The sequence below is a fragment of the Marmota monax genome, unplaced genomic scaffold (genome assembly GCF_021218885.2).
Source record: "Marmota monax isolate L192 unplaced genomic scaffold, Marmota_monax_Labrador192_F-V1.1 WCK01_AAM20220418_F8-fsc00052, whole genome shotgun sequence".
Taxonomy (NCBI): domain Eukaryota; kingdom Metazoa; phylum Chordata; class Mammalia; order Rodentia; family Sciuridae; genus Marmota; species Marmota monax.
In genome coordinates, this window is record NW_026693473.1 from 3,396,942 (window position 1) to 3,413,820 (window position 16,879).

Below are 16,879 nucleotides of genomic sequence, written 5' to 3' on the forward strand. Positions count from 1 at the left end.
CATAGAAAAAAAAAAAAAAAAGAGGAAGTGTAGGGGTTCCTGTTGCTGAAAATCTCAGAAGCATTCCAGGCAGGTACTGCTAACTGCTTCATCTCCATCTCTTTGTTCCTTTGTCTCCAGAGCTAGCTGTTTTCAGCCTCTGCAGCAGCTCTGAGCTAAAACCCGTTGCCACTAAGGATCTCCTTACTTCCCAGCACCTCCTTGGAAAGCCCCAGAAATCATGTTGACTAACCACTCCTGGGACACAAATCCATTCCTGATGCTGAGTCCTCTCAAACTACAGAGACTGAGCAAGAGTAAGGGCAGAGTGGATCCCAAAAAGGAAATTTGGATGCTGTTACCAAAAGGAAGAGGAAATAGAAGCAATGCAGATGAAACTTAAATGCCAAAACAGACAACTCACCTGATCCTTGTCCAGATAAACATGTATTCTGGCTCAGACATGCTCTGATACAATTCACACAGAAGAAGAGATGAATAGAAAAATGGGATCAGAGCTCTAGGGAAGAATAATATCCGGGCATTGGTCCCAGGGTCCTGTGTGCTTGCTGTAGGTCTCCTTTGGGCCGCAGTAACCCAAGTTATTAGGCTTGCATTCCAGATTTTAAGACCTCAGCCATGTCTCTGTTCATCAGATGGACCAGCAGTACACTGTCATCATTAAGATCTTGATGGAAACCTGTCACCTGCACAATCTAACCTAAATATCTCAGCCTATAATCCTGCACCTGCCTTCTCTCAAATCTTCCCTCAGCAGCCAACCTGCCTGGCATCTCCCTACAAACCATTTATCCATTTTGGACACATCTTCTCATTGGTTTTTGGCATAGCATTTTTGCTTAAGTCACAGGCACACCTGGAGGGTCATCACTTTCTGTCTCCACCAGTGTTGTCCACCACAAACTTTTTTTTAAATTTTTCTGGAAGTCTTTTCAAATCAGACTCCCACACATATTCTCTCTGGTCATTCTTTATTCATCATTTTGTTCTGTTTTCATACCCAGCTTAGACTTCTACAGTGGTGGATTTCTAGTCTCCTGTCTTTGGCTATGTTCAGTTGATGCTTAGAGTGTGTGCAAATAGGTGATCTCATTTATGCTCATGAGACATACAGTTCCACTTTGAAATCCTTTAGAGGAAATACCCTCAGAGGCCACAAGATGGGAATATGACCACATACAAGAGGATGTGACCTTCTAGTCATGTGCATGCCTTGTGTATTCCCTCTTCTTTCAGATCTGTGTCTTTCTCGGTATTTAGGTTGGTTATGAGCCTTCCGGTCTTTTGTTTCCTTTCTCTTCCTTCATTTATTCATTTTTTTCCCATATTATCCCACAAATCAAATAACTTTGAAGTATATTATTTTGAATTATGATCTCAGGTAAACATTTATGTTTCTATTTTAATAGAACTATTATCAGTTCCTTCTTCTAAAGTTGTAAAAGCAAAAGAATGGTTCCTCTGAGGGGAATATCTAACTTATTTTTTAATTTACATTGATTTTTGTCTTGGGTCAGTAATGACCAACTTAAAGAGTCTCTATCATTGTTCTTAAGGATAAAATGATTTTCCTCTCCATCTTCCCTGTTATGTGAATTAAAGGCAAAATATTCTGCAGTAAATAAAGTGCTTAAATATAAAGCTTGCAAGTCAACATATCGAAAAAATATTAAAAGATACTTATAGGAATGACATAAGGACAGGACTTAATAAACAAATCATTGGTTTCAAATGGATGAGGCATAAATTTTGACCACCACATATTTTATAGTCATGTGATTTTATTTACATACCTGCTATGAGGATGAACACTGCAGTACCTCAGGTTAGGATCTGCAATAAGGAAGAAAATGTAAAACATTATGCAAAGCCAGATCCAGTCACACAAGTCCCAAGGGGCTTCCTTTTCTGGATGAGATGTCTGCATTTCTACCTTTTGGCTTCTGCCTGTCCTTTATCTCCCCACTGCACTCTAAAACTAGACTTGCCATGTGTCCTTGGTCACCTCTCAGTGGCAAGTATCTGAGATTCAACCTTGTTATCAGTCCCTGCCTACTGCTGAATATGAGCTCCCCCAAAGAAGTCATATTTCAATTTTCTAAATTACCATTCCATACCTCCTTTAAAAAAACCAGCTTTATTGAAATATAATTTAGATGCCATATAATTTACTCATTTAAATTATTAAATTCCATGTTTTTACATATTCATAGAGTTGTGTAACCATGACTACAGCCCCCTTTAGAATCACATCATAAAGAAACCTCAGACCTTTATCACTCCCTAGTGTCCCCTCCCGTACTTCCTTCTCTAAATAATCACTAATCCACCTTATGGACATCTCTGAACACTTTACATAAATGAAATGGTACAACCTATGGTCTTTTGTGACTCCTGTAGCCTAATACTGTATTTTGAAGGCTCATCAATATTGTAGCATGCATCTGTACTTTGGATGCATGCCAAATAGTATCCCATTTAATGTCTTTTCATCTGTTCATTCATCCAATTGGTAGACATTTGGATTGTTTCACTTTGGGTTATTATAAATAATGTTGCCAGGAACACTGGTGTACTAGTGTTTGTATGGACACATATTTTGATTTCTGCTTAGTACATTCATAAGGGTGAAATTGAGTTGAATAGTTACTCTGTATTCTAGTTTTTGAGAAACTGTAAGACATTTTTCCAAAGTGGCTACATGTTTAAATCCCCACCAGCAGTTTCTAGACTGCTTCTAGATGTTCTCATCAACACTTTTTATTCTCTGACCCCATGCTATTTTGACGTGAAATCTAGACTTTTTGCCTTGGCCTCTCTTTACTTCTCTACTATATTTCCCCTTATTCTCCACCACATATGCAGTTTTAGAGAAACTGGTCTCTGCTGCCCCCATTACATGTCATGTTTATTCCTGAAATGATACCTTTGCCTATGCTTGTTCCCCTGTTTTTAACACCCTACTTCCCCCTACCTTTGCCAGTGCAAATCCCTACCATGCTTCAAGTCCATGTTGGCCATTTCAGCTCTGTTGAATCTCTATTCTCTCTGACTTTCTCTGTACTTAGCCCTTAACCATGTTTTATCTTGCTGTTTCATTAAACATTTATCTTATATTTTATCACCTTAATCCACATATGAACTTGCTGAGGACTGGATGACAATGTATTCTATTTCTGCAGCATGGTTCAGAACACACAGTGGATATTGTATAAATATTTGGTTGATTGATTCCAACAGTATCCAGAAACAGAAAACGCTGGTCCTAGTTTTTAAGAACTGGTTTAAATGTGTGGTAGAACTGAAGAAAGAGACAGGCAGATCCAAGATTGCACAGAGTGCATTTTACTGGGGAGTTACTAACAGAAGCATAGTCTTAGATGGTAGTGAGACCAGTGGGTCCCTACAATTTGGATCCAGAGGAGGGCATTTATATAATGGTCAGGACAAAAGTGACCTCATCCAAGCTGGAATGTACCTGGTTTATCTCAAGCTAATGTCAAAGACATTAAACACATTCCTGGCATTGACAGTGCCAAGGTCCAGGTTTTAAAGCTCTTCATACCACTCTAATGGTTTGTCTGCTTATAATATCTGGGAAACTATGTGGGGAAAACAGATCAGGGTTTCTTAGGAACAATCATGGCAGTTATGACACAAGATGGCTGCACTCAGTCAAGCTGAAACCCTATGGTATACAAGTCCAGTCTTGTATGTACAATGGGTTTCTTCGTGCAAACTTGGAATCTTTAAGAAAATGATTTTAATTGGTTTCTTCTTTCAAGTTAGAAATATGGTGGCAATCCGTTCTAAGCCAACAGAAATGCAGAAAGCTTATAACCAGAGGTTTTTTTGAGTCATCTGTCTAATATGACCAATGTAATAGATAATCATCTAATTATGAAATAATATTGTTCCAGCTCCCCTCCCCTCACCTACCCCAATGTCTGGAGAGTTCCATCAGAGAGACTAGTAGACAGTAAAAACGAGAGAGACAACCTGTTGCCTGGCATGTTAAGAACCAAGAAACCTGAACAGGAAGAAAAAAATCTGTGCTAACTACTCAAGCTTTTACTATTACATATGGTATTAGAGGTGGTTCTCCAGAGGAACAGAACCAACAGGATATGTGTATAAATATATGACAGGGAACTTTTTAGGAACAAGCTCATGTAATTATGGCAGCTGAGGAATCCTATGACAGGTAGTTTGTAGGCTGAGGACCCTGGGATTCTGGGAGCATGGTTCAGTCCAGTACTTCAGGCCTCAGAACCAGGGAAGCTGAGGGTGTCCCTCTCAGCTTGAAGCAGAAAGCCTGAGAACATGGAAAAGATGCTGCTGGGGTGTAAATCCTGGGGTCCAGAGGCCAGAGAGCCTGGGACTCCAAGGCAGGAGGTGAGTGTATGTGCTCTCTTGGGGAGAAACACCAACTCACCTCTGTGTTTGTTCCCCTGCGACCCCACAGATTGTATGGTGCCCACTCACTCTTAAGAGGGTGGATTCTCCCACCTTGTCCACTCAGACTCACCCACAAACCTCCTCTGGAAACACCTTCACACTCCTTAAGAGCGCTTTACCAGATTTATAGGTATTCCTTAATCCTATGAAGTTAAAACCTAAAATAAACCCTCACATATATGTCTGTTCCGTCAAGTAGGAGTGATGCTTTTTTAAATGTTAATGGGAAAATATTACTGACCTCTGACAAATCTTTGTCATGGACACTGAGCAATTTCTATTGAAGGTAGAAATCCCAGCTAAATCTAAATCCCAGCTCTAGCCTTACTAGCTGCATGACTTCTGCAAGTTTCTTGAGCTTTCTTTGCCTCAGTCTCATCATCTCTGAGGCTGGTGCCTATTGAATTGTGAAGAATAACGGAGAGAGTGTATATAAAGCATTAGTCCAGTGCTGGCACATGGGATGTGTAAATAAGAGGTAGTTCCCTGCCTCTCCACTCTTCTCATCTCCCTTGACACACATCAGAGTGAAGACAGAGTTAGCATGGCATGTGGAAGGGACAGTGGAAATGCATGATGAGCATAAAGACATCAAAGGTATATGAGACCCAAGTATGGAGGGCTTGGGGACCACCTGGAAAACTTTAAAGCATATTTCATCTGAGTCGTGGAAGGTCCCCATCAGGAAATGAGAAGAGCATTATTATGGCTTGGAGAAGAATGGATGGGCCCTATCAGAAAGGACCCAGAGTAGGTGGAAGGAGTGAGGCTTTGAGAGTTGCTGCAAGGGACAGCATTAAAGAGCAGAGAGCCACATGTTTCCCTGAAGGGAGGAAGGATGTGGCCAGACACAGACATGTAGGAGTAGAGAAAGGGATGTACACACAAGTTCGGGAGGAGGTCAGCACAATCAAAGTGCAAGGAGGAAAAGGAAGGAGAGATGAAGGGCTAAGAAAGGGGCATGTGTGGGACTCTTCCTCTCTGCAGAGTGTTTTAAGGACTCAGTAAAAATTAAGGCAGAAGTAAGACTGATGACCAGAGGGAGAACATGAATAACAAGACCTTTGTGGGATTCATCCTCCATCTTTTCTGAGAATGGCTCTGTAGCTCTAAATGAAGAAACAAGGGGACAAGGAGTGAGAAAGTCTCCCCCCAACAGACCTGGAACAAAAGTCAGGACAGCCAGGGGGGCAGTGAGGACACTGAAGTAACCACAAACAGCAGTCCAGTGAGGTGGCCAGGGCTGTGCCTGCGAGCACACAGGCTCCTCCCACTGACTCTGCCCCCAAACACTTCTTTGAGCTGCTGATGTACAAATTCAGATGACTCCTTTTCTCTAACCTTCCTAACTACAAATAAATGTTTAGTTAAAAATAGTCAATGTAGAAATAAATTGTTAAGAAGTAGTGTTGGGCTGGGGTCGTGGCTCAGCGGTAGAGCGCTCATCTAGCACGTGCGAGGCCCTGGGTTCAATCCTCAGCACCCCATAAAAATAAATAAATATTGTGCCCATTTACAAATAAAAAAATGAAGAAGAAGAAGGAGAAGGAGAAGAAGAAGAGACGTCATCATCATCATCTCTGGAGTGGAGTGGCACATGCAGGGTGTTCCTGAGGCTCTGGCTAGGTTTGTCATGGTTTGTCACACCCATCAGGCGACAGTGAATAACAGGTGCTGGGCTGGGTCTCATTACACAGCTGAGGAAATGGGCTCAGAGGGGGAGAATGATAGACTCCTGAGGTGCAGCAGAATTGAGCACCCCTACATCATGGCCTAGACCTTGTCTTCCACTCACTTCATACCACAGTGACACAGGTCAGGTTTTGCATGAAAGATAAGCAGCTTGGTGTCCACCGCCTCCTGACCTATATCACAGCCACAGCAGAACAGGGCCAGGAGCCCACTAATGCTGCTATACAGTAGAGCAATTAAGAACACAGGCTTGTGATCCTGGACAACTACTTAAATTTTCTGTGCCTCAGTTCCCCATGAATAAAATGAGGATAATCATAGTATTTGTTGTGAAAAGTATATTAAATAACAAATACAAATTACTTAGAATCTTGCCTCAAATATAGTAAAATGTCAAGTATTTAAAATGATTAGCATATGTTAATAATCATTATAATGACTTTTTCTGCAAAGACTTTGTAACCCATTTTTTAAAAGTATATAAATTCAGGTATCTGCCATGATGGTCAATAGTGATGGCCAGGGCTCCCCGCTACAGCCTCATTTCTTGCTTTCTTCCACCCACTCTGTGACTTTGGGCAGCAAGACTCTTCTACAGAAACAAAACCATAGCAAAAGAGCGTGCACAGAGTTGGAGCCCTTAGGCATCCCTCCTCTCCTTTCCCAGTGCTCATCTCAGATGATGCAAGGAAGGGTCTCTGGCTACAAATCCTGCCCCTCCCAGGATACCTCAGGGTGATGATGCACCTTCAGAAGCTTTGAATATGTCCTTTGAGATATGGCCAGATGAGATGTATCCTTTTCTCCTTCTGATCTTCAAGAAGGTATTTCTTTCTGGGTGCAATGGTGTTCACCTATAATCCCAGTGGCTAGGGCAGCTAAGGCAGGAGGATCACAAGTTCAAAGCCAGCCTCAGCAACTTAGCGAAATCCTAAGCAACTAAGCAAGACCCTGTCTCAAAATTTAAAAATAAAATAAAAGGCTGGGGATGTGACCCAGTGGTTAAGCACCTCTGAGTTCAAGTCCTGGTAGGTAGGTAGGTAGGTAGGTTGGTAGGAATGGAGGAAGGGAGGGAGGGGGAGAGTTTTCTGCCCATGGCTGCTGCTGGCATGTATAGGTACCTCAAGGAACATTAGAAAAATTCACCTCTTCCTTAAGTCATGTCCATTCCATTTTGTTGGAATGACATAGTTTACTGTCCTTCTTGAGTACACAACTTACATAACCAAATGTGGCACCCCTGAGGCTCATATTCATTCAGCTCTGTTATTCTTTAGGTCCTGAAGCACCTACGGCATCTGAACTTTACCAACAACATGGGGGAGCAGGTGACTTTCGACGAGTGCGGTGACCTGGTAGGGAACTATTCCATCATCAACTGGCACCTCTCCCCAGAGGATGGCTCCATCGTGTTTAAGGAAGTTGGGCATTATAATGTCTACGCCAAGAAGGGAGAAAGACTCTTCATCAACGAGGAGAAGATTCTGTGGAGTGGGTTCTCCAGGGAGGTGCGTGCTGTCCATCAGAACACCAGGGGCCACCATTGTGGGCAGGAAACTGTCCTTGGGCTTCACCCCTGGACTTCCAGAATTGAGCCCTTTCTATAACTCACTAACTCCACGTGTCTAGGGCTCCTGTGAACTCCAAGAGAAGCCTCAGAACCTGAGTCCTGTGCCTTCTTACTATATTCAAACAATTTTATTTTGTATAGCTATGACTCCCTGGCTAGTAATAAAGTCTCCCTGAATAAAACTTTCCCCAACCAAAGCAAAATATTTAAGCAAACGTAAACATCTTTCAAGTCAGTGGCTCTCAACTGGGACCAAAGGGGAAATCCTGCTTATCCTGGATAGGGGAGATAAGTCTGAGAGTGGAAAGGGTTGCTTTTTAGACTGTCACAATGACCAAGAAGTATGAAAGGCCTTCAGCACTTGGGGTCCAGGGATGCTCTTCAGCATAAGTGGGACAATCTTGCATGTAGCAAAGATTTACCTCCTACCCTAACTACCAGCATCTGCCACTGAGACAGTCAAGCCCAAGACAAAGCTGGATGCTTCAGGATGAGGCATTTGCTGTTATCACCATTGACAGTTCACACAGAGGTGGTTTTCTGTCCTCCAAATAGCTTAGTACTGACCCATAAGTCAAAATAACCATTTATTCTCCTACTATAAGAGACCTGTGACAAAGAGAAGGATGCCTGTGACTATAGTCAGGCCTCCCTGTCCTGCATGTCACTGCATCTAGAAACCTGATCAATAACCAGAGTGTGATGTACTGAAGTGGTGACCCTTGTTTGCTGGCTGTAGCCTCGAATGTAGCAGGATGCTAAGAACCATCTTCTCTGCAGGAACCAGACCCTGGGCGGGCACCCTCTTTAACTCTCCTAGGACACCTGGCTGAGAGCCACTGTGTTTCTCTTTGCATTTACCTTTTTGCTGCCATCCTTGGTTCACTTCTTATAATATGACCAAAGACTCAACTTCATCTTGTTGCCAGATGCTTCTTAGGTTGACAGATGTCTGATGAGATGCTGCAATTTCACTGTTTCCCAATGCATAGGAGGGGTTCACGTGTGACAGTGTCCTATAGACAGTGAATCCCACCCACAGTGTGCAGGTCTTTGTTAGTTTCTACTCGAGAGGGTGGATATCAATTACAAACATGTCTTGACCTTTTCCAGATGGGAATTTGGGATTCCAGAGGTTATAATCATCTGCCCACTAATTATACCCTTGTCTACCTTGTCACACATTTCAACTGACTGAAGTCTAAACTTATTGTACCATTACCTGTTCACCCTGTTGGGTTATTCTTTCATCCACATTAATGCATGTAATTGATTATCTCTAATTGGTGCCTGTCTCATTTCCCTTCTTGCATGAAAGCTATTTCCTGTATAGTTCTCTATAATCTTAATGTTCCTGACCAAACTATGTGCGTCATGGGCTTAAACATTAGTGAATGAATAACACAGGGAATCCTCACACATTCAGTCATTTATGTTCCTGAATAGTTGCTAGAATTATAAAGTAACTCTAATAGAAACAATACCTCAAAGCTAACATATAACATGCACCCAACAAATCTTAGAGTCTAATCTACTCTCTCTTTTCTGAAAATTTTGGTGGGAATGACCAAAAAGTGCTATGTATATTTAACTATAAATTACATATTAATAACTTCCTTATATATCTTACAAATTTGTTATTGAGATCAAGGGATCAATGATGTAGAAGCATAGTTTAAACTGAATTATGCTATATACATACAAAGTCATATTTATATAGCATTATCATTTCTTCCTTTGGTTTTTTTGTTATGTTTTGTTTGTTTGTTTGTAGTGCTAGGGGTCAAATCCAGGGCCTCGGCCATGCGAATCATTGCTACCACTGAGCTACTCCTCCAGTCCTCCAGCCCTCCAGTATCATATCTTAAAAAAAATGCTCTCAATTTATTTACAAATGTAGCACTGTAGAGTTAAGTCTTTAAAGACCCTTATCTCCAATCCTTCAATTTGAAGTTGATGACACTGAGGTTCAGTTATGCAAAGGTGACTTCCCAGGCCCAATGGAGGGTATAAGGACCAGAACTAGACCCTAGGGCCTAGGTGCTCTGTCCTCTACACTCTTCTGTCAATTATTCTTCCCTTGCTTTGCTGCAACAAATAAGAATTAAAATAGACATCTTCATTTGGGGCTTGGAGGTCAGATAAGCTTTCTTGGCCAGAACTGGACAGGTATCTTTAATAAGTCTTTGGGGAGACCTAGAGATCCTGGATGGCTTTTTGAACAATGGATCTTTCCAGTGGCCATTTCTGCCTACTCTTATGGTGATAAGATTTCTCTTTGACTGACAGATGTTGTAGGATGAAATAAGAGGACTCAGAGGCGACATTCTTCTAATCCTTAACTAGTATAAAACAGGGTTTATTATGGTGAAAAGTGTAGACTTTGACAACTGACCTGGGTATGAATTCAGCTTTCCAATAGGGTCACAGTGTGACCTTCAGACTGTTCATTAACCACATGAAGAACAGAAAAGAGGCGTGGCTAAAAAGGCTGCTAGGGGCCCCTGATTTCTGCACTTCCCTCTTTCTTTAATCATAGAACTCTGGGACTCATGACTGCCCAGAATAAAGATGGTATTTTCCAGCTTCCTTTTTTTCTAAGTGTGGCTGTGGAATGGGATCTAAGTGGCAGTGTTGTGCCTTGGCTTCTGGGAACCTTCTTTGAGAAACTGCTTGCAAGTATCCTTTGCTCTCTTCTGCATCCTTTCCTCTATCTTGCCTCCTAGAACCATCTTACACCCTGCCACCATCAAGGAACATGAGGCAAGTGCCTAGTGTAACAGAAAAACAAGGCAGAAAGAGTCTGGGTCTCCAACACTGTGAGTGCCCTGTTATTCTGGACCACAACCCTAGACACTTATGTAAGAGAGAAATGCACTTCACCTTTATGGAGTCATTTTGTTATTTGGAGATTTTGGAACTCACAGTCTAACATAAATCAAAACAGAAAGCTACTAAACTCATTTCATCAGGCTAATATTATCTCAAGGCCCCAAACCAACAAGAACAGTATAAGCAAAGACAATGATAGGCCAATCTTGTTGAATAAGATGCAATCTTACTAACTATAAATACTCATATCGTAATAAAATCTCAGCAAACTTAGAGCAGCAGTGCACGAAATATATAATATATAATGATCCAGTAGAGTTGGTAATGAAATGTACAGGAATATAATGTTAGCCAAATACTACAAATTTCATAACTGTAGCTTATTACATTAACAAAATAAATGATTGCTTACATTTGTGTGCACCAAAAATCCTGAATGCTTTTAATTCCCATAACCTGAATGCACGACTCTTTTTCAGCAGACTCTGCTGCAGGTTAATGGAGCAACTTTGCCCACAGACTCAGAGCAGCAGAAAAATCTTGAGAATTTACAGTTTCCAACAATGAGCCTAAACCAGTCAATAGTGTGGAAGTATGAAGCCCTAGCCCCTCCTCATGTCAGGACCATCTGAGGCAGAGCCCACCGTCCAGGGGCCCCTCTTAGAGCACAAGCTACTTTCTGAGGGACTTGGCTCATCCTCCACCCCTTCTACATCCTACATCCCCCATTCTTGCCTGTTTCCAGTGGAAGGACTTCTTTTTATAAATCACTTGTACACAAATCCTCAACTCACATTCTGCTTCCAAAGACAATCTAAAATAATCAATGTGTGAGATGCACCTGCAATTTTTTTCCTACTGTTCTTATCTGGTTTTGTTTCCAGGATTATTATATTTGCTTTACAAGAATAAATTAGAAAATGTTCCTTTATTTTTTTCCATTCTCTGATAGTTTGTATAAAATTAGATTGATCTCTTCCTTACAAGTTTGATTTTTTGTTTGCCTATAATGGACACAGGACGCTGATGTCCTCTTGGGAATTAACGTACAGCAGATGCAGGAGCAAAGGGCAGAGAGAAGCAGAGTTAGATGTAGGTTATTGTCCCCTTTCTGGTTTTGCTTTGGACAGTAGACATTAAAAATGCCTAACTAAAAGTAAGCCAAACATAAACCAGTCATGATGGAAGAAAGCAAGGATCATGGTTCACTAATCAAATACTGTGTACCTGAAGTCCATTAAGAAAATATAATAAAACAAAATCCATCATCATTATCTGAAAGTAATGGAGCCCTGCAGCTTTCTGTTGGTTAGTTAGTTGCCTGAGACAGCTCTCTGATCCACTTACTTTGGATTCTTCCATGCCTGTCCTGATTGCCGCACTGAACTGTAGCAAGGATCTCAGAAATCACCCTGGAAAGAAGCAGAATTGTAGGACACTGCAAAGTTCAGAGTCTCACTTTCAAACAAATTTCCCCTTGTCTCTGTATCCCTCAACCTTGTGACAAAGCCTCTGTGTGTAAGTCACTATCCTTGTTATCTTTTAGTTTGTCTCAAGCTTTTTTATCCCTGGAGAAGAAACAGGAATCACTCCCTTTCACAGCTAACGGAACCAAGGACCCCTGGACCTACCTCTGCCTGGAAAGGACCAGAAGTCTGCTATACTGGTCCTTGGGCCCAAACTCCTCCCCCCTTGCATGTGTCCAAGGAGCTGTGGGACTGACCCCCTGACCCCACTGTTATAGCCACTCAGTTTGTGCTCTCTACCCTCCAGGTGCCCTTCTCCAACTGCAGCAGAGACTGCCTGGCAGGGACCAGGAAAGGGATCATTGAGGGGGAGCCCACCTGCTGCTTTGAGTGTGTGGAGTGTGCGGACGGGGAGTACAGCGATGAGACAGGTAAAGGCACAGCCCCTCGTGGAGACCGTGAAGGGCTCCATCCACTTCAGGGGCCTGGAGTCAGCAAAGCCCATGGAAGAGCTGGGTGGAGATGGTGCTTAGCACAGTTTTTCAGTGTTACACTGTGCTTGGCAGAGGGGGAAGAGAAAAGGAACCTCAGATGTTCTTTTAATTCCATAGGAACTGTCAAATACGTCTGTGACATGTCTTTCACTCACTTTGAAACTGCACTCCAACATTCTTCCCTTTTCTTGGAATTCAGTACCCTAAAATAGAAAGCACCATCTGCTCCAGGCTCCAGAGTTAATTGGCCATGACAAGTTGCCACTGGTGCCTGGTGCTGTATTTGTCTTCTTTATGTTTTTCCTGTGCCTCAAGTTCTCTTAAAGTGGGGGTAACAATTAAGCCTGTCTTATAGAGTCTGGAGAATTAAACAGATTAATATTGGTAAGGCACATGCAAGTTCTAGGTAAATGTTTGCTAAATACATCTTTGATTAGCATATTAAAAGCACTTTATAAATATTAACTACACTGTTATTACTGTTATTATTCAATCCTCAACACAAAAAAATGGGCTTATCATTAGTTTCATAGTACAGATGAAGAAACTGAGGCTCAGAGAGGTTGATGAGCTGGTAAATGGCCTGGCCAGGATCCCATCCAGATCTCTAACTACAAAATCCATGCTCCCTTCACTGCCCCAAACTGCACACTACCTGACACATATCAAGATTTAGCAAATCTTTATTGCTTGAATAAATCTGCAGTCCCCTCATTGGAAATCCATGGATGTGGATGGAGAGAGGGAAACACAGGCCATATTCATAGAATGTTCTGCCCTGATCTAAAAGAATGTCTGCTCTGGCATGTCTAAAGAGTCCATACACATATGCAAAATAAACCAAGATGAATGTGAGTTCATAGATGTGTTAATCTACTTCATCATAGTCATCATTTTACTGTCTGTACGTATCCCACAACATCATGTTTCATACCTCAAGTGTGCACAATAAAATTTATTTTAAAAATAAATAAATCAGGCTGAATTGAGTTGCACTGTGCACAGCTGATGGACCATGCTAGACCTTTGGCATGCAGGGCCATCTCTACTCCAAACCATAAGCAGACAGCATGAAAAGAAACAAGTGCCCCCCCACACACACACACACAAAGGAAAAGCAAAACAACTAACAGAGCAGTCAAAGGTTCATAGTTTTTTGTTCTGCTTTAGGATTTTTGTGGCTGATTGGATAGTACTGGCGATTAAACTTTACCACTGAGTTACATCCTCAGTTCTTTTAATTTTTATTTTTTTTTATTTTGAAACAGGGTCTTGCTAAGTTTCTGAGGCTAGCCTAAAACTTGCAATCCTCCTGCCTCTGCCTCCCCAGTCTCTGGGATTATAGCCATGGGCCACTGTGCCTGGCTGGTACATAGTTTTTGATAGTGTAAAAATCACAATGGTTTTATCAATAAAGAAAGTATACAGTGACCAAATCAAATAACCTGTGTGCTCTCACCGCCACATATACATACTCACAGATGTTGGTCTATGCCACTTGGTAGCTAACCACCCACTGGGACATTTTACAGATGCCAGTGCCTGTATCAAGTGCCCGGATGACTTCTGGTCCAACGAGAACCACACTTCCTGCATCGCCAAGGAGATTGAGTTTCTGTCGTGGACTGAGCCCTTTGGGATCGCGCTCACCCTCTTTGCGGTGCTGGGCATTTTCCTGACAGCCTTCGTGCTGGGTGTCTTCATCAAGTTCCGCAACACGCCCATCGTGAAGGCCACCAACCGAGAGCTCTCCTACCTCCTCCTCTTCTCCCTGCTCTGCTGCTTCTCCAGCTCCCTGTTCTTCATCGGAGAGCCCCAGGACTGGACGTGCCGCCTGCGCCAGCCGGCTTTTGGCATCAGCTTCGTGCTCTGCATCTCGTGCATCCTGGTGAAAACCAACCGCGTCCTCCTGGTTTTTGAAGCCAAGATCCCCACCAGCTTCCACCGCAAGTGGTGGGGGCTCAACCTGCAGTTCCTGCTGGTTTTCCTCTGCACCTTCATGCAGATCGTCATCTGTGTGATCTGGCTCTACACGGCGCCCCCCTCCAGCTACCGCAACCACGAGCTGGAGGATGAGATCATCTTCATCACGTGCCACGAGGGCTCGCTCATGGCGCTGGGCTTCCTGATTGGCTACACCTGTCTCCTGGCTGCCATCTGCTTCTTCTTCGCATTCAAGTCCCGGAAGCTGCCGGAGAACTTCAACGAAGCCAAGTTCATTACCTTCAGCATGCTCATCTTCTTCATCGTCTGGATCTCCTTCATTCCAGCCTATGCCAGCACCTACGGCAAGTTTGTCTCTGCCGTGGAGGTGATCGCCATCCTGGCAGCCAGCTTCGGCTTGCTGGCCTGCATCTTCTTCAACAAGGTCTACATCATCCTCTTCAAGCCCTCCCGTAACACCATCGAGGAGGTGCGCTGCAGCACCGCTGCGCACGCTTTCAAGGTGGCAGCCCGGGCCACGTTGCGCCGCAGCAATGTCTCCCGAAAGCGGTCCAACAGCCTCGGGGGCTCTACGGGATCCCTCCCCTCCTCCTCCATCAGCAGCAAGAGCAACAGCGAAGACCCCTTCCCGCAGCCCGAGAGGCCGAAGCAGCAGCAGCCGCTGGCCCTGACCCAACAAGAGCAGCAGCAGCAGCAGCAGCAGCAGCAGCAGCAGCCCTTGACCCTCCAGCCACAGCAGCAGCAATCGCAGCAGCAGCCCAGATGCAAGCAGAAGGTCATCTTCGGCAGTGGCACCGTCACCTTCTCCCTGAGCTTTGACGAACCTCAGAAGAACGCCATGGCTCACAGGAATTCCACGCATCAAAACTCCCTGGAGGCCCAGAGAAGCAGCGATGCCCTGACCAGACACCAGGCACTGCTCCCGCTGCAGTGTGGGGAGACAGACTCAGACCTGACCACCCAGGAAACAGGCCTGCAAGGGCCCATGGCCGGGGCCCACCAGCCAGAGATGGAGGATCCGGAAGAGATGTCCCCAGCACTTGTTGTGTCCAGTTCCCGGAGCTTCGTCATCAGCGGGGGAGGCAGCACGGTCACGGAAAACATACTGCATTCCTAGAAAGGAAGAAGGCCTGGCCAGGAAGAATAGAGAGAGGTTTCTTGGAATCACAGGGACGAGGAATCACCGCACACTCCTTTCCTTTGAGGAAAATGGGACAATAGACGCATCAAACACCCCAACTTAGTCGCCCTGCTTTAAATGGCAGTCAATTGGCTCTTGATCCCTTTACAAATAAAAAAGAAAGAAAGGAAGGAAGGAAGAGCCGTGTGTTCTGTGATCGTGTTTGTCAGAATGTTATGTCATGGTCAGATGTGCTGTCATTCCCATCTGAAATCTCTTCCACTGCTATATCTCACCCAGCAGCTCAGAGATGAAGTCAAGGCTTTAAGCTGCCCACCTACACCTTCTTTAAAAGAAAAGGGGGGGGAGGGGATTGGGTGGTGGCTCAGCGGTAGAGCACTGGCCTAGCACAGGCGAGGCCCTGGGTTCGATCCTCAGAACCACATAAAAATAATTAATTAAAGATATTGTGTCCAACTACAACTAAAAAATAAATATTAAAAAAAAGAAAAGTGGTGTGTGTATGTATGTGTGTGTGTGTGTGTGTGTGTGTAGAAATGCCTGCCCTGTAAATCATGGACAGCCATGACCTGAATCATGGACCAGAGAAAAAAAGTATGCAGACTGACATGACAGGACGTCCAGTTTGCCAGCTGGAGTTAAGAGTCTGAAAGTCATCACGTCACCAGAACTGCCCAACACCTTGACAATGGAAAGAATTTAAAATGTTCAAAAACATCAGAGGGATGTGCCCCCTCTTATTTATGAAAACCATAAGATGTGAGTTTCTTGGCCTTGGTCTCCTACCTGCTGCTGCTCTTGGGTGACGTCTAGAAAGTCTGCATCCCTTCTGTAGCAATATGTCTGGGTTTTTTTCCAGAACATGATAGTGAGGTCACATTTATATTCCAGGATCACAAGAATCACCTCCAGTTGTAGGGAAGGGACTGTGTAAAGTCAATGAGCTGTATGTATCTGTTATTAATATTGTTGTATCTAGGTTTATCCTTACAAAAATGCTTCTGTTGTAATGGTCCGTGGACAATATAAACTGAAAAATTGTTGCAGTCTGGTTTCTACACAGCAGTGTTATTGAGCTCCATTTTCCTTTCCCATCCTACCACCCTCACCCCCATGAGCAGAGCCCTATGTGAGACCTTTCAGGGCCTCGGGAGTCCAGAAACTCCCTCTATCTCTGCCCTAATGGCTTTCTGAAGCCAGATCCATGCCTGACCTGGTGAAGGATGAGCTCCAGGTCGTTCGTTGCCTCCCTGCCAGTTGCTGGGGTCAGAGGGTGGTTCCA

The 16,879-nt window shown here is 43.6% G+C and overlaps 1 protein-coding gene across 2 annotated transcripts in view; it reads left to right on the forward strand.

The window, feature by feature from the left end:
• Casr (calcium sensing receptor) overlaps positions 1-16,643 on the forward strand; it is a 75,302-nt gene extending 58,659 nt beyond the window's left edge. For both annotated transcript variants that reach the window (XM_058583493.1, XM_046458071.2), the window contains 3 exons: positions 7,428-7,658; positions 12,326-12,449; positions 14,045-16,643. In XM_058583493.1, the coding sequence (XP_058439476.1) occupies positions 7,428-7,658; positions 12,326-12,449; positions 14,045-15,573 (1,884 nt within the window). In that variant the 3' untranslated portion in view covers positions 15,574-16,643. The remainder of the gene's footprint in view (positions 1-7,427; positions 7,659-12,325; positions 12,450-14,044) is intronic.
• Positions 16,644-16,879: the final 236 nt, after the last annotated feature.